Here is an 18,673-nt window from a genome sequence, read left to right as displayed (position 1 = left end):
GCCTTATGAAACCAAAATTTGAAAACAAAAAAGTTTTCGCGGCAACCTTAAATCGAACCAAGAACCTTGCGATAAATAGACCCGTGCGTACACCATGCGCCTATCGACGCCTTGGCGTAGAATAATGCTAAAACGATACATAAAGCGTTCGTTTTGCAATAATCGTTTCATCTTTCATAAGGCAAAATGTATGAATTTCGTTAGTCCTGTTTGCTGCCAATGATTTTTTTTTTTGTTTTTTTTACAAGGGGGAAATCTGCAAACAGATCCCCTGAGAAGGTAACTCAGGAAATGCGGGGATGACGCACAAACGACGACTCGCTAAAACCAGCCCATGCACTGTACTTGAGCAATTTCTTTTGAAATGCTCAAGTGGTGTACAGTGCATTCTTGGCCTAAGACCCTTATCTTCCCGGAACCACCTTACGGTATTTCTTCGGGGAGGGGCCTGTGCATATAGCACAACACATGTAGCAGAAGTAGCCTACGCAAACTTCTTCTGCTAGCCGACTTAAACAATGTTACAAGGGATCAACCTCGGCAGGGTTAATTCTCTGTAAACTTTGAAAAAAAAAGTTTTTTTGAACAACTTTCTCGAAGACATTTTTGTTCTAACTCTTTATTTGAGCTAAGTATATTGATTCTGGAAGTGTCAAATTAAGGTAAACCCGAAAAATCAGTTTTTTTTGTCTAACTTTTTTGTTTTCAGTTTTACGTGAATGTGGTCTTCAGAAGAGTTGTAAAGGAAGTAACGGCACACATTTGCTGAACATTGTAAGTTTGTAATTCTCTTGGTTTTGTAGTTATTAGTAAATTTAAGTTAAAAACGATACGTATAAAGTTGGTTCGATGAAATTATTCTTTGAGTGGCATTCGAAAGGCCACACTTTGGTTAATTTTTGCTGCAAAAACTGTGAGAACGTCATTTTTGTAAATTGAGAAAATTCACTTAAAAAATTCAGTAACATTGGCACCATTTTTATTTTGAATTAAGGTACCATGGGGCAAGTGGGTAATGGATTTCGCATAGTTGGGATTCTTCAAATTCTGGGATTAAAACAAATGAGGTCGTGCATATTTTTTAGCTTGAGTCCCACCAAATATAAGCAGTATGCTGAAATTGATTTTTATGTTAAATTAAAGAAAAAAATACAGGAAAAGGTTTTGAACAATAAATTTAAACACTAACGTTTATATTGTCTATTACCTTTAACATTTGTTATCGCGTCCCAATGAACAATAACATGGCAAAAAATTATCCGCCAATCTAGACACGGGCTGGGTGAAAACCTACCAAGCCTCCCCCGTTAACATGTCCTATACCGTTTAGCACACCGCGATCTTCCACAAGCAGGCGCCAGAATTAAAGTGGTCCCACAAGCTTCAGATACATTAAATAGATATAGTCCCTCTGGCACTAATCCGAATGGCGCCCTCCGCTTCACCACTAGAACGTCAAGCACAATATCGAAAGTATCGCGTTGTTTAGCAAATCAAATGATTTATACAGTATACCACCTCCGACACTATGCCAAATGTACAGGAAAGACAGCGCCAGTAAAAAAGCGGAAGGCGCGCCACTCGGTTTAGTATCAGAGGGACTATACATATAACGAAGAAGAGATGAAAAGTTCACTTGAATTTGCTTATTACTTCGTAATTACAAGAACTACAAACTTTAAAGGTTTAGCAAAAATGTATATCATTACTTCCTCTACATCGCTTCTGAAGATTACATTCACGTAAAACTAAAAACTAAAAAGTTCGCTTCTGAAGATTACAATCACGTAAAACTAAAAAGTTAGATAAAAAACTGACTTTTCGAGTCAACCCTAATTTAAAACTGTCAGAATCAATTTACTTAGGTATCACAAATGAAGATTTAGAACAAAAGTGTCTTCGACAAAGCTGTTTATAAAAGCGCTTTATACAATCCACAAATTTCCTCAAACAAAAAAGTTTGAATCAAAATTAAATCTTGTATAAAGACCACCCCATTCAACTTTTATCTTGTAAGATTCAAAACTCAATTACAAACAACTTCTCTAAAGACACCATACATCTAAAATCGACGAGAACAGAGAAAACACATTTTTCCTGCTAAAATGTCGATTCGGAACATTATGCAGTGGCAATTTCAAAGGCATTAAGGCTAAGTAACCCGTCATTCGATTTGGCAACAATGATGACTTTTTAGCTTGCATTTCAAAGTGATAAAACTCAGTCTTGGCAGTTTATATTGACTTGAAAATGTATCACTGTATGCGCTAACATTCATAAAGCATGCTGATACTTTTTCAGCTGTGTCAGTGCAAAACAAACTGATGTTCTTTGACTCGAAATTGTGAGATGAATTAGCAACAATCATCAACGACGCGTATGAATTTCAATGACGGCCTACTTGGCGTTAATTATATATTTTTACCACTTTCAAATGCAGAGGACTTGAATCATAGAAGAACTGTGAAGGAATTTGAGTGGTATTCTTGAAAAATCGCTATAAAAAATTGACATATCTTGATCAGCATACTTTCTATACTATCCCATATAAACATTAAGCCATTTGATTTTTTTTTTGGCATTTGAAGAAACAAGCTCTGTGAGATTTCCTGGGATATTATAGAGACTGAGCGACTCTATCCAAGGTACAGTGGTAAAGTATTTACTGTACCTTGGATGTATTGTTTATGTTGAGAAATGCAACTCATTACTAAGAGAGTATTAACTGCCGATACTCGCATAACAGTCCCAATTGAATTTTCGTCACTTTTGAGTTAGCTCCATGAATAGTGTTTATTTTTAGTGTACTTTACGAAATCATTCTTAAAATTGTGTTTTTGTATGCGAAAAATAAAATACAAAACCACGTGCGTCCCATATTCAATATACCCGCATAACAGTCCCATTAGTAAATTACGATGAAATTCAACCAAAAGTATCCCTGTTATGATACATGTAATCTTACATCATAGTTTTCGCCACTTAAAAGGATAAATAATACAAATTATAGATGTTTAAAATCAGCTTTATTCAAGAAAAATGCTTATTTTTGAAAGACTTGAAAATATTCTCAGAAAGCCTTCCGACTCGATAAGTTACTGAACCGTATCTTGAAGTGTATTCTTGAGAGCCGCTAGACAAAAAAAAACTTAGAAATATCGCTTCCTCTTAAGTCAATGTGGCCATTACTATCATCATCCGGTAATCTCTTGTAGATTTATTGTTCAAATACATGAAAGGGAAGGCTTTTGAGGCCAGCGTAGAAATTCGCACTTCGCCACTGGCATAGGCAGTCTACAAGGGTAGTCAAACTCAGTATGATATCGAATGCCGGATAATAAAAGGGTCCTGGACATTAAGAATGATTATCCATATCTGACATCAGGTCACTGGAACTTGCTCGATTTTACACCTTGGTCTGTTACAAATCTAACATCAATTGTATGTGGATCCAGACAATTTTTCGTGATGGTCGGTTGCACCAATCCAACCAATCTAGGATAATCTTCAGTATCACAGAGTTTGATAATTCTAAGTTTTTTATTGCAATTAAAAGATGCTAGTTCTGATAGTTTCAAAAGTAAAGAAGCCTTGGAATCTCTTGTAAACTTGAAAAGTAATGTGTCATCATCCGTGATAACAAAGTAAACTAGTTCCAAGTAATGGGACTGGTATGCGGGTATCCACCAGCTGGCGTATTCAATTTGAATTTTGTATGAGATATTCGATTCAAATATATTGAAAATTGACTTTATGTCACTGTTTCGTTCCGTATACTAGTTGATCGCGTCCAATTCACCCCAGAATGTCAAATTCACTAATTGATACCCTAATGAACATAATTGCAGAGGATTGTATCTGGATTTAAGCTCATTTACATTAACTTTTCAGTTGTTGAAGGTTAGACTCGCTTAGATCCGTACAATCACATATATGCATGCGCCTTGTGCAGCAACTCGCCCAGCGTCATAGGTGGCTATGATGCGCTTAGTGGTTATGTTAACGAAATACAAAGCAGTATTGCATAAGCTTAACAATTCTACTTTGGACAGTTGAAACACCAACTTTATCAGTTTTAATCATGATACAACCTTCTACAATATTGTTCGCTATGGTATCAAGTAGTGTTTTTGACATTCTGGTTCCAATTGGACACGCTACACAATTGTCATAAACCAAACAGTAGATGAGTTGCTGTTTCCCATATGTTTAAGCTGGAATTCCCATATTATTTTCAAATCAAATGCGCCAGCTCATGGAACGACCAAATGAGCTGAGATTTTCAAGAAGTCTTCCTCTTACCCCAAAGAATAATCCTCGGGGGTGCCCCGTGGAATTATACAACTTTCTTTTTTTTTCATGCTGAGCTGGGCTAGTCTACTGTCCATAATTTCGTAAGACAATCTTTGGTATTTTTAACCTTGGCTTATTACTTGGCCAAGCGACTGTTTTCGACTATTACTTATAATTCAGTAGAAATAACTCATGAGCCTTCGTTATGTTGCATCGTAAAATGTTATGAAAATTGATTGAATTTCGTATACAAATCCAAAGAGAAAATCGACGGAGAGATTTCGATCACTACAGATACGCCTGTACCGTAAAATGGGGCGAATAGAAACACTCTCCAACATGTTTGAATGTGTACAACTTAAACTGTGTGGGTGTTCATATAACAGTTTGTAAAATACTATCAACAAAATAATATTGCTTTCTTACAGAAGTGATCATATATGTATTGGAAATTCAGAAATGTGTTCCTTCGATTTTGCGATTTTTTGTGTTGGTATATTCTATAACTCGATAATTCTATAAGTCGATGGTCCCTTGAATATCGAGTTATGGAGAGTCAACTGTAGTCTAGCGATACTCTGTTGCTATTGAACTAATGGAAAAAATATATTTCAGTGAGTTTTTAAAGTTTATCATTACATAATACTCGCATTTCTAACTGTAGGTCGCTTTGTTTCTATTCGCCCCACTTTTTCTATTCACCCCGTTTTACGGTATGATACTAAACGCGAGCAACGATAAGGGAAAGTACAATAATACAACATTAATGTAAACATTAAACAAGAACTACTCAAATGTTTGAATGAGAAGTAAAATGAATAATTCTTACATTATTGAACTTTTCTTCAAACCTACATTTTAAAATTGGTGCCAACTAGTCGAACACATTCTGATGAAGCAATAACTGTAACATTGATGAACATTTCGTTGATCGCAACAACTCCTGCTAAACTAAAATAACTAACAACGAATCAAATTGTGATCAAACTTATAATTTACATCTTTGTGATACCAAAGTTCAAAATTATTCGGAGGATGTGATCGATCACAATGTAAACGTTACTTTTTCTCGACAATCCTATACGGTGAGAACTGCTACATCAAAAATTTTAAACTATTTTATCAATGAAAACAATTTATTTAATAAATGTGTGACGCTTTAAATTAGAACAAGGAATTTTCTTTCAAAGCTAGAAAAAAATCTTCCGAATTTAGTAACTATGTAGAAAAAAATGACTTTTTAGCTTTATATCGTTTTTCATAAGAAAATTACACTATAAACGGGACAACGCGATAACGGCACTTTACACTGTAATTTGTACAGACTTTTCTCGTATCAGGTAAATAAACTTTCGACAGAAAACTAAAACAAAACAGAACAAGTTCACTTACGTACAAATATCACCAGCCATTGCGGTTTAGGTCCGCGCCATTGAAGACTTCTCCTTGGCCGCCCAGCATTCGTCCCAAAAGTGCACCAGTCTTTGTTCCTTATTCGAGCAGAAATCCTTAAAGTCTCGCAGCATTCGCAGCTGAAACAATTCCTCCGAGTGGGCAATAGCTAGCGATTTCCACTTTTTGTTCGGTATCATGTGATTCCAGGACCACAGGAAACCAGTCCTTCGAATGGCGTCGCAATCGTCTTTGGTCTTACTTCCTGTCACGTGACGAGTGATGTATGCTTCGTGTGCCGCGAACGAGATGTTATTCTGCATCTGTGATTCGTACGATGCCGAGTAACGGTTGATGAAGTTGGTGGGTTTCTTCATTGTGCTTCCACCAGATGCTAATCTTTGACGTGATTTAAGGCCTTGATTAGAATTTGGAACCAGAATGAACATATTTCCAGTGCAATGAACATATTGGTAATCCAGGGACACTTGATTGGACCCAGTCTTTGTCTCAACCGCACATCGCATAAACCCAAACCTGGCAACGATGGCTTCTTGGAATAACAGTAATCGCTTTGGCCACGTCTCTTTCTTGAATTCTTCAAACAGGAAGGTCCGCTTTTGCTTCAAGCATTCGATGTCCAGTGGAATGAAAATCGGACCTCGCAATGGATCACTTTTTTCGGTAAATGGTTCTGCCAGTGGATCCGCAGGAATGGAAACTAACTGGAAGCCTTGGGCTCGCCGGGACCATATCTGAATCAGGTCACTCACTATCGGTCCAGATGCGGTGATCCACTGAACGACGATTTCAAATGCATGCCCAGGAATCATTTTCTGGTGATACCGAGCATGGCCCCATTCTATTCGATCAGACTTATTGTTAACGTCGATATCTAGGTGAGTCTGTTTGTAGAGTGGCCGATCCACGAACTCCTCGTTGAAGTCTATCGTCTCACGAAGAAACGGTTGAACACCGACATCGATTGGGTCTATTGGTCTCTGCAAATCGGGATGTTGCACTTCCACCTCCATCCATTCATTTTCGAATGCTTCTAAATCACCGAGAGGCGGCAAATAATCTCGAGATTCTTTGTTCTGTTGCATGATGTAATAAAGGCAAAATCCTGGAATGACTGGTTTGGAGTACTCCCCTGATGCATGGCAGATCATCCGATTCCTTGAAAAGGTAAGTAATAACAATTGTAATGAATTACAAAGTGAATTAAGAAACATTTAGGTTTACAACTTCTACTAGGAGCTAAAATATGATCTTAGAACACTGAATTATGGCAGTAAACCTCCTAATCGAAAAGAGGAATGGACTGGTCTAATACTCATGATATGATGCATGGCAGGCAGATGTGATGCTGCTATCCCATCACCCATAGAAAAATAATGCTTGTGTGTAAAAATAAGATCATTTTGATGAACAATAGTGGTAAAATATCCAACTTTGATTCGTATTCGAAATAGTTATTCTAACTGCTTACATATGTCTATAAGTATTAACAATAACTTACCTCCGCATATCTTCGAGAATTTCAATTGGATTGCACGGTCCTTCTATGTGTTCCTGAAGCCACGTTATGGCATCGTACGAAACAAACGTGCAAGATGGCATGCTTTGCGCTGGTCCGAGGAAACCCACGCCGCTAATGGGATTTTTAAAAGCGTCAAATATTTCCTGAAGCGTGGCGGTTGGCTTCAGCTGTTTACTAGTCTCTATGCAGAAATCATCACTATCCTCCGGGAGTCCTTGTTCCGCAGCCGAGTTCAACGTTGAGAGCGGTATTCCATCAACTGCGGGTTTTCCACTCGTTGCACTGAGTTGACTAGCCGCAGCCTGGATGTTGGCTTTGTCTAACACCTTTGATCCGGAGCGCGTAAGCATGCTGTAGAGATAAAACAATGTAGATGTAAGGCTCTGATATTGTTTCTTGCTTAATTCAACATGCGTATTAATTGTATGCAGCGTCAAGCGAAGTGCGAATGCTTTAAGTGTTATTAAATATCTTTCACAAAATACTATGTGGAACTAACCTGTTACCATTACTGATATAATTGCGATCGAGATACAAGCAATTAGAACTACCATTGCCACTACCAATATAAAACATTTTATTCACAATTCCGTGCTGCAAGAAATAAAAATTCAGTGTTTCAAGGCATAAATCGTGTTACCAAATAATGCGAACAAAAAATATTCGAATACAACAGTTTTTAAGTGAGGTAATAAAGAAAGTGATACGTAAAATAATTAGATCTAGAGTGTGTAGAGTAAGATGTATGTTGCGTATAGTTGGATAACGAGCATAGATGTAAGTAAGAGAGGAAGAAAGCTTAAAGGTATGCGATTTATCAAGACCAATACCTATCACAAGAGTTCTTAGAAAAAAAATCTCTATCCTTTCTGAGTGTATGTATCATATAACAAAAAGTGCCCCAGAAAGTAAAAATCCCAGCTTAGCCAAACAGCAATTGTCACTCCAGATGCTTATTAGCAATTAATTCGAATACACTTAGGTTATAAATAATTGGCTTCCTTTTTAAAAAAAGACTTGTAAACATAAAAGTTTATAAATTTAAGCAATAGTCCATGCAATAAAAATAAGAGTGAGGTCCATACTTGACTAACCGTATGATGCTCAAATAATATTAGCCGACATTATGGCTAGTAGCGACTAAGTATCTAGAAATTATGAACTAGTAGATAAAATGTTTGTTCCTCAGAGAATCTTACTCTAAGAATATATTCAAGATTTTTTTTAAATCCTTCGCAAGTCTACGACATATATTACTGCTCGTATTTGTTTATGTATGTTTTATTATTTTCTCCAGGGATTAATTCAGATGTTCGATAGTTTTCTTTAGATATTTCTCTGAAGATTTCTTCAGTTCACTTTTACGGGCTTCCTAAGTAATCCCTCCAAAAGATTCGTTTTAAATAGGGATATTTACGTATTCTCGGCAGTCTATGCCGATGCCACGCTTCTTCTGTAATTTTCTCGAATATCAGCAGATAAATTACATGCTAGTCTGTTTACATTTATGCGCTGTTCAACTCTCTATCGTTTCACATCGAAAGACTTGTTAAAAGCTTTTTGGGAACGTTTTTACAACACTTCGAACATCTCATGCCAATGTGACTATTGTCGGCAGCCTCGGTTTTTCGGCAGTTTTCCTATAAGAACTGCAGGCAAATCTGTTCGACAGCTCCAAATCAGTCACATTTTGAGGCGTATTCGTTTGAATTGATGCCATCTCTGGCGAAATTGTTTATTCAGTCTCGGAAATCTCATCAGCTTACCGACAGAACAAAGAATCATCTGAATGTGTGTTTGATAGAAAAATACTGTGTATATGGCGTTTGAAATTAGATTGCCGGTAATAGTCGAATGGTGCCAAAGACGTAAAATCCCTACCTTCAGATTTTTTTGTTTCAGGATTAGTTATTTCAGAGTTTCCACCAGTATTTACTCCAACGATTCTCTCAGAAATTTTTCAAGTACGCCCTAAACCCACCAGGAATTTATGTATCCAATTCTACCATCGTTTTTCTACCTCCAAGATTCTCGCTTAGAACATTTTCTAGAATCAAACCATTTGTATCTCCAGAGATTTTCTAGGATTTCCTACAAAATTGTCGTTCTGGATTTTGTAAAGATTCAATTACGTAAGTGGTTATGAGGGGAGGGGGGTTTGAGATTTAATACGCGCCATACAATTAATTCTAATTTTCATACAAAACTCTTACCATGCGGCGAGAAGGGTTCGAAAATCCCAAAAAAAATGTCTTACGTAATTAATGGACAGCCTGTTATCAGAATTTTCTCTAACAATATCTTCAAAAAATACTCCAGAGATCTCTACTAAGATTCCTTCAGGAATTCTTCATGAAACTGTTTGAGTAATTTCCCAAAGAAGTCTTTAAATAATTTTCAAATAATTTTTCCAGGGATGTTTCCTGGAAAATGTCAAGGATTTTTATCAGTATTTTAGAAGGAAACCCTTAAGTAACATCTGATGAAACTTAGTAAAGTTATGAAGTAACTCTTGATTGTCTCCCACAAGGTTCTCCTGGAGCTCTTGAGACAATCTTGGAAGATTACCTAGACGAATTGCAATGACAACACTGCGGAACACGTTTTTGTCTCGAGCACCAAAATACCGCTATTTACTAATTCAAGGGTTGCTGAGTCCATTGCCGTTTTCAGAAATATCATGGCACGTCTAGTTTTCGAGGTATTGACTGTTGAAAATGCAAAATTTGACTGTTTCAGCCAACTTGCATGCAAGTTTGCCAGCTTGTACGGCAATTTATTCGCTTAATTTGTCACAGAATTCAAACTTCATGTATAAAACAATCGTTATCAACAAAGTTCATAATATTTTCGATGGAAAATGTTATTTTTTAATCGTTAAGAAAGGTATTGTATTCTGCCATCTAAGAGAAACGAAGAATTTTATATGAAGACTACAAGCATGTTGGAAAAAATCGATTTGAACTAAATTTTATCGTAAAATTTCTACTAAATTGTGTTTAAATTGAAAGTTCAAGTCCTATTTAGCATGTTTGATAGAGTATATCACAAAAAAGTTTGATATATCATTCTTTAAATTTCATGTAAACATCAATAAAACCAGTGTTTTATGCAACTTTGGCGACGTGTAGGTAAAAATTGTGACGTGCTGGAACATTTCTGAGAACGGCATCAGATTCAGTGACCCAAAATCTACTAGAGACACATAATTTGATCCTTGAGACACGCAAAAATGTCATTTTTGTTACGCTGTGCAATTGAACAAATAAGCAATCAAATGTCTGGATTATATCCTGCAGGAATTCCTTGTAAATTATCAGATGAAATCCCTGGCAAAATATATGAGAAGAAATGATCGGAGTACTTACTGGAATGATGATGTGAAACCTTAAATGAACTTTTGAAAAATCCATGAAGTATTTATCTGGAAAATTACTCGAGAAATTGTATGGACGAACTGCTAGACTAATCTTTAGATGAAATGTAGAAGAAATCCCTGGATAAAATTATGGAGAAACTTCATGAGGAATCGCAGGGCGGAATTATTGATTGAATTGTTATTAAAAATGAAGAATTTCTGGAAAAGCAATAAACTTATTTCCTCGGATAAACCCTTGAGCCATATTTAAAGCAATTCCTGGAGAAAATGTGGATGATTTCTTAAGGGAAACTGGAGAAATTGACGTAGGAATTCTAGTAGATCTTCCTTGAACGAATTTCTTCAAAAACTGTGAAATTAATCTTTATGTAATTTCTGTGAGAAACTCCTGTGAGACTTTTTTAAAAACCTCCTATAGTAACAACTGAAGAAATTAGTGAAAGAATCAGTAAAAAAAAATATTTGGAGAAAACCCTGAGATAGTCTTTGGAAAAAATTTCATAACATTCCTTGTGGACGGACATCACAGGAGCTAGAAGCGTTGAAGTGTTGAATGATGCAAATTCTGGAAAAATTCCTCTAATCACCCCTTGAAATACCGCTGGAATTTCTGCTTAAGAAATCTTTACAGAAATCACTACGAAAAAACCTGATGCTTTGAATCGACGAATCTAAGAGGGAATTCCCGAAGAACCTGTAAAATAGTTGCGTAATATCTCTGGAAGAAGTCGGTAGCAAGATTCACTGCAAGCAGAATAAAGAAAATGAGGTTTTTTAGATCATTTAGGTACAATGGAGACTTACATTTAAATAGATATAAAGTCTATGAAAAAGGACCTGCTACAGCCCTGTGACATTGAATCAATCTTTTCAGTAATAAGAATCAACTAGGCACCGTAAAACGTCATAATTCAGCGCATCGTGAAATTCCGCGCATTTGGTCCAAAAATTGTAAAATTTTTGAAAATTTCAAAATATTCCCATAACGCTATCCATATACGATGGTAATACATCACAATTGCACTTAAAATTATCATTAACAATTATTTCCAATTGATAAGCTATATTTCAAAATGCGCGGAGTTAGGGTAGCTGAATTACGGCATTATACGATACCTTCTTTCGTTAAAAAAATGACTGTCAAAAACATTGTTCTTCTAGGAATTACATCAGGAGTTCCTTCAAGAATATCTTTAGGAATTCCTCCTGGGATTCTATCAGGGGTTCTTATAGGGATTCTGTTAGGAGTTGCTATAGGGCTTCCATCAGAGTCCTTCTGGGGATTTCTCCAGGGTTTCCATCAAGAGTTCCTTCTGAGAATTGACCTGAGATTCTTCCAGAGATTACAGGAGTTCCTTGAGAAATTCCATCAGGATTTATTCTAGGGATATCATAAGGAGTTCTTCTAGGAATTCTATCAGGATTTCCACCAGGAATCTTATCAAGAATTCATCCAGGGATTTCATCAGGAGTTACTATAAAAAAGGAGCTCCTTCAAGAATATCTTTAGGAATTCCTCCAAGGATTCCATCAGGAGTTCCTCCAAGGATTCCATCAGAGGTTCCTATAGAGATTCCATCAAGAGTACCTCTATTAGTTCTTCTGAGGATTTCATCAGGTGTTCTCCATCAAAAGTTTCCACCTGGACTTTCTCCAGAGATTCCATCAGGAGTTCCTCCAGAGATTATATCAGGAGTTCCTAGAGGAATTCTTACAGAATTTCATAAGGAATTCCTCTAGGAATTCTATCAGGATTTCCATCTGGAATTTTATCAGAAATTCCTCCAGGGATTTCATCAGGAGTTTCTATAGGGATTTCATCAGCAGCTCTTCAAGGGACTTCATCAGGAGTTTCTCTATGATTCCATCTGGAGTTGCTTCAATAATATCTTCAGGAATTCTTCCAAGGCTTCCATCAGGAGTTACTCCAAGGATTCCTCCATGGTTCCTCCATGGATTACATCTGAAAAAAAAAACAGGTAATTCTCCATGATTTCCATCAGGAATACCTTCAAGGATTTCAGCTGAAATTCTTATAGGGATTTCACTAGAAATTCTTCCAGAAACTCTATCAATATTTTTCCGGGAATTAAAAAAAAACATCTAGAAGTTCTTCCAAAACATTCTTTAAAAATCCTCCAAGTGTTCCACCAAGATGATCTCCAAGAATCCCGTCACGAGATTTTTTATGGGATTTGACCACAATTTCCTATAAAGAATGCACCAGTAATTCCTTCAGAAACTTCACCAGTATTTTCTCTAATTATTTCACCAGTAATTTTCCAGGGTTAAGCCTGATTCGCTGCTGACAAGTAATTTCTTGGCCTATCTTGATGCATGGGAAATTCCTGCAAGGAATCGATCAAGGAAGCGCTTTTTTCTGATTGCAGTACGCAGTTGAAAAGAGATGTCGGTTCAAACGGGAGTCGCTGTAGAAAATTTCTGCAAGGAATCGGCGAGAAATTTCTTTAGCGATTCCTGTTCAGCAGCAAATCAGGCTTTAACAGGAATATCGCTAGAATTTCCATCAGAAAAATCTACTAGAGTTTTTCCAGAAGTTCTACGAGAAAATACTTCAATGGTTTTACCAGGATTTCCCTTTTTAGAAATTTTTAGGGTTATCAGAAATTCCTCCAGGGAGCTAACCAGAAATTCCACAAGTTCACAAGATTTTTCTAAGCAACCACCAATACTTCCGCGAGAGAATCGATCAGGAATTTCGCAAAGAATTGAACTAGTAATTCTTCCTTTCTCTACTCTAGGTATTTCATCAGAAAGGTATCAACAAATTTCCAAAAGATTATTCCTCCAGGGACTCCACTGATATTTACTCAGAGGATTAAACAAAGCATTTCTGCACTCAGGCAAATGGACTATTGATAAACATAGGAACCCCTTATGATAATTCGCCACAAGGAATCGGGTTGAAATTCATAAATATGCCTTATGAAACCGAAATTTGAAAACAAAAATAGTTTTCGCGGCAACCTGGAATCGAACCAAGGACCTTGCGATCGATAGGCTCGTGCGTACACCCCGCGCCTATCGCCGCCTTGGTGTGGAGTGCTGCTAAAAAGATACATAAAGCGTTCGTATTGGGATAATTGTTCCATCTTTCATAAGGCAAAATGTATGAATTTCGATAGGCCAGTTCGCTGCGTGTGTGAATGCCTTCAGGTTGAATTCCTGGAAGGTTTTTAAGGAAAATTTATGGAAAAAACCATGGAACAATTTATTGTGAAATTCTTGATGGAATCACTCAAGAAATCACTGGAGAAATTCCCAGAGAAATCCCTGGGAAAATTCCTTAATATTTTACTCAGGAATCTTCGGAGAAATTTCTGGTAGATTCTTGAAGTAATACCTTTAAAAATCCCAGGTCGAATGCCTTGTAGGGTCCCTTCAGGGTTACATGGAAGAATCTTTGAAGGAAACACTAGAATAATCCTGAGAATAACCTGGGGAAACCTCTCAAAAATTGCAAGCGAAATCTCTAAAAAACTCCATGGTAGTATCCAGTGTAAGAAGTTTTTTGAATTATTTTGCAGTATTTCTTAAAGAATCGCCGAAGTCTTCCTGGTGTAATCCATGGATGAATCCCTTGACGAATCCTTGGAGAAATTCTGAGTAGAATAACTGTAGTATTTCCTGCATGTATTTCTGTAGGAATTTTGGAAGGAATTTCTAGCTAAAATCATGAAGGGATCCTTGAAGCTATCCCTGGAAGAATGTTTGGATTAATCGCTGAAGTATTTTTGGAGGTATTTCTAGGGAAATCAGTAGAAGAATCACTGGAAGATTTTTGATAGGATCAATTCCTGATGGAATTTTTGATGGAAAGCTTGTATTAATTTCTTGGAAGGGATTCATGCTTTAAGAATTTCTAGAGGAATTCCTGGTGGAATCGGAGGAAAAGAATCCTTATAGAATCTATTTAGAAATTCCTGAAGTTTCGCTGGAAGAGTTCCTAAATAAATGTTTGGAGGATTTATTGGTGAAATTCTTGAAGGAAGCATTGAATGAATCACTGAAGAAACCTCTTGGGAAGGTTTTGGATAAATCCCTGGAGGACTCTGTAGGAAAAGTACAAGAAATAATTGCTGAATAAATTTCTTTTGGAATTTCTGAAGCAACTCCCGGTGGAATTTAAGGATGAATCCTAAAAGTAAGTTCTGAAATAAGTCCTGGTGAGATCCTTGGCGGAATTTCTGGCGATGAGTTTCTTCAGAAGTATCTGAGTTAGAGGAATTCCTGAAGAAATCTTGGAAAAAAAATTTTATAGCAATCTCTGGAGGAATTCTTGGGGGCTGAATTACTGAAGATATTACTTGAGAATTTTTTTGGATTGCTCTTTGAAGGAATCAGTTGAGGAAATCCTGAATAATCAGTCGAGGAACCCTTGAAAGTATCTCTGGAAGAATGCTACCTGAAGGTATGCCTGAAGAATTTTTCCCGGAGGAATTTCTGGTTGAATATGTGGATAAATTTCCAGTAGACATTTCTGGTAGAATCCCAGAAAAAATTTCTGGTGAAATGCCTAGTGAAAACTTCAAAGTAGAATAACTAGAGGAAATCACTAAAGATTATGCATAGAATCTTTGAAGAAATTACCATAGCCATTATCATATCATTCTCATATATTACTGTTCAAAATAATCCCCGACAGAGACCCCTCATAACTTTTAAGTTTGGCCGGAATACCTCGTGCGAATTATAAGTGGCATTCTTCATCAATATCCATTTCTTCCGGTTCTTAAATTTTGAAAATTCTGCTCTTCCTCACTACGATTATTACCCAAAAATCGTAGGAATATTCCCCACACAGCCGCCTAATTCGAAAAAATAACAATCACATACACGGAGAAATCAGACAACCCAAAAAAAAGTTCTTTTTACGCAAATTTGCGTAAACTGCATTTAGTTTTTACCCACGGTTGGGTTATTTTGCCTCTCTCGCAACAGCAATGTTGTCAAAAACAGAGAGAGACGCACCGACCCAGCGTCGAAGTTCAATGGAATAAGCCTAATTTGGGTTCTTTCGAGTTTACCTAACGTTAAGTTGTTTTAACTTATCACGGAGACTTCGAAAGCTAACGCTGGGTAGATTTTTTTTGCACTGAGTTGTTTTTTGCCACTGTGAAATGAAAACAACCTAATGATAGGTATATATCAGTTAACCCAAATATGGGTTATCCCACGGAAGAGCCGAATTGCGTCAAAAAAAGTCAAAGTTGGGTTGATTTGCGGCTCCGTGTATGAACCGAAGAAAAGAAAATAGGGCGCACAGTAAAACTCAAACGTTCTACACTGTAAGGTCAAAGTACCCTTTAAAGGGTAAAAAAGTACCCTCTTTGAGAGAAACTAGTTTAACTCATAAAAAGAGTAAAGGGCCCGTACCCATTAAAGAGTAAACGGCTTGTACGTCAAACCAACGTGTAAATTTTACCCACTTTCTCAAATAAATCATTTTCAAAACAGGGTAAAAAATACTCTATTTTTTATGCGATTTCTGAATTAAATTCCAAAATAATATTCAACATATGGTAACGGAATAAAAGATCGATTGATTGACGCTTAATTTAACTTTATTCATCAATGAAAATAATGATACTCGAAACAAACACGTCATCTCGGGGCGGGCGAAAGATAACGCCATTGGCTGGATCCCAATGGACAACGTTTCTCCCTGGAGCATCATGGCGCAGTAGTTTCATCCTTTACTCGAGTTGTTCGGGAATCAGGCGTCCGGACGTTTTTTTTAAGTTGAGTATATACAGCCTACAAACACACCACATTGTTACGCTTGAGTATAACTCATTAAGAACATCAATTGATAGTACTTACTAGTTTTTAATGTTTCGCACCATCTATCCACATAAACGACATAAACAGACTGCTGCAGGTCACACAGACGCCAGTATTATCAAAAATCGTGCGTAAGACAATTTTCACCCATTAAAGGGTAACCCCAGTATACTTGTAAATGGGCACATATTACCCTTTATTGGAAATTTTGAATTACCCATTATTTTGACAGCTACATATGTCAGGAAAAAATGGGCATTTTTTACTCCTTAAAGGGTAATGGCGAGTTTACAGTGTATACTGCCCATAACTGCATAACAGTCACATTCGACATTTTTGACACATTGGAGTTAATACCATGGAGAGTCATCAAATGATAAATACTTTCGATCAACTTACTAAAAACTGTGAGATTGTTCTAGAAAATTCGAAAAAAAATACCAAGTTGTTTTGTCACATTGGTAATTGTAACCGCATAACAGTCACATTGAGATTGTACATGAGCCTTGTAATGTAACAACAATGAAATTTCTATCAGAATTAATTTTTTAACTATTCACCTAGTATGCGATATAAGTTGTACAAAATATCAGCCTCAAATAAGCACTTTGGAGTTCCTGATAATTTTTAGAAATTTCAGTTTCCTCCCATACTGCCATAAAATGTTTGCTTGGCATTCCATTTACTCAATGCCTACTTTTGTCGAATGTTACAAATATGCAGTTATGGGCAGTATAGCATGCATATGGTCTAATCCACCGGTGTACTAAATTAACTCCGTCTGATAATTGTGACACTTGAGCGGGGCACGCTCCCGTATGATCACCACGTGATCTGGACCCGCTCTAGTGTCAAATTTCTTGAACCGAGTGAATTTAGTACACCGGTTGATAAGTCCATAGGCTCGTTCAATAGACTTGCCGAGGTCATTTAAAACATGCAAAGAAATATAGTGCTGCCTTGAATAACTTTGACAATCGCTCAAACGGTTGCCGCAACACAAATCGGTTTGACAATTTTGGGGGCGCAGTCAATGTTGGTCAAACCGTCTGAGCGTCAGGGGACTGCATAAGACTTGAGCACCCTGGCGTTTCTTTATGTTTGTTTTTGCTTATCACCATTTGAATCACGTTTCTGTAAGCCGCCCTCATATAATAGTCGGCCAGAAAACCCCTCAAAGCTTAATCCATCCCTACATTCAACCATACAAAACTAAAAATTAACATCTTCTATATTTTTGCTCAATTGAGTGTATCTTAGTCTAAAAAATATAATTACCTACATCGACATCTGTAAAATTCAAACACAATTATCTTATAGATTAAATACTAAACAAAAATTGAATGCACAAATGCAAATAAAACCAAAATCCAAGCCAATAAAAGCAAGCACAGAAAGCTTCTCAGCCACAACCAAAGAACATAGTCATAAAATTATCATAAGAACCTTAATCGAGGTTTCTCCGGAAGCCGATTGCTGCCGACTCGTTCCCGATACGGCTGGTTCTGCGAAACCTGCAGTAAAATATCATATCAAATCAAATCAAAACGTTATCGTATTGTCTACACATCTGATCTTAATGAAGGTGCAAAGTGAAAAAATAAATAAAATGGCGGTGGTTTAACAATATTTATGTGAGGATCCTTTCACCTTAAGAAAAAAAAATAACAAAACGGGGAATTGAACCGTGGTGTAATCGTATAAAACGAAAACCTTCACCAATATTACGAAAAAAAAAACAATAAAAGCAATAACTATAGAAGCTTAGAAGTAGAGCCTGAGGTTGAAAGGAAGAAACTTAAAAGCGGAGGAAATTATATGAAACAAAGGGAAGCAAAAGAGGTATCAACGAAAGCAGGCAGGATATAATGATGAAATTTTACGGTTTGCACACCTGATTAGGTGGTGGTCGGGAGATTATGCTGGTGCTGTGTCGTCTTTTGGTCAGGTGGGATGGCGGGCCCTGAAAGAAATTTTATGTGCATTTTGCGGATATGTTTGTATAGTATCTGAAATAAACTATTTGAGTGTACGGTGAGCTGTATGGGGAAAGGAGAGTTGCAGTTTTGATTAGAATAGTTTCAAGATAATAGAAAAGACATCTAAATTGCACACAAAATTAACACTGTATCTACGGAACGTTTGGTGTAGGTTGCTGAAATTTGCTGCAAATAACTTGTGTTACCGTAACTCATTAGTTCACAAACAGTAAATTTGGAGTGTTTGGATCGTCCTGTAATGTAGCTCGTTTTGCATCAAAC

At 36.7% G+C, this 18,673-nt stretch overlaps 1 protein-coding gene across 6 annotated transcripts in view; it reads right to left on the bottom strand.

The window, feature by feature from the left end:
- Positions 1–5,143: 5,143 nt before the first annotated feature.
- Positions 5,144–18,673, bottom strand: part of LOC5576958 (GATOR complex protein DEPDC5) — a 53,686-nt gene continuing 40,156 nt past the window's right edge. For 3 of the 6 annotated variants that reach the window (XM_021842963.1, XM_021842964.1, XM_021842968.1), the window contains 4 exons: positions 18,307–18,375; positions 7,728–7,822; positions 7,208–7,579; positions 5,144–6,864 (listed from right to left, as the gene is read on the bottom strand). In XM_021842963.1, coding sequence (XP_021698655.1) covers positions 5,712–6,864; positions 7,208–7,579; positions 7,728–7,822; positions 18,307–18,375 — 1,689 coding nt within the window. In that variant the 3' untranslated portion in view covers positions 5,144–5,711. Of the gene's footprint in view, positions 6,865–7,207; positions 7,580–7,727; positions 7,823–17,858; positions 17,927–18,306; positions 18,376–18,673 lie in introns of all 6 variants that reach the window. The other 3 variants (XM_021842965.1, XM_021842967.1, XM_021842966.1) reach the window with 3 other exon arrangements.

The sequence above is a fragment of the Aedes aegypti genome, chromosome 2, assembly GCF_002204515.2.
Source record: "Aedes aegypti strain LVP_AGWG chromosome 2, AaegL5.0 Primary Assembly, whole genome shotgun sequence".
In the NCBI taxonomy this organism is placed as follows: Eukaryota; Metazoa; Arthropoda; class Insecta; order Diptera; family Culicidae; genus Aedes; species Aedes aegypti.
This window is presented reverse-complemented; position numbering and strand designations above follow the sequence as displayed.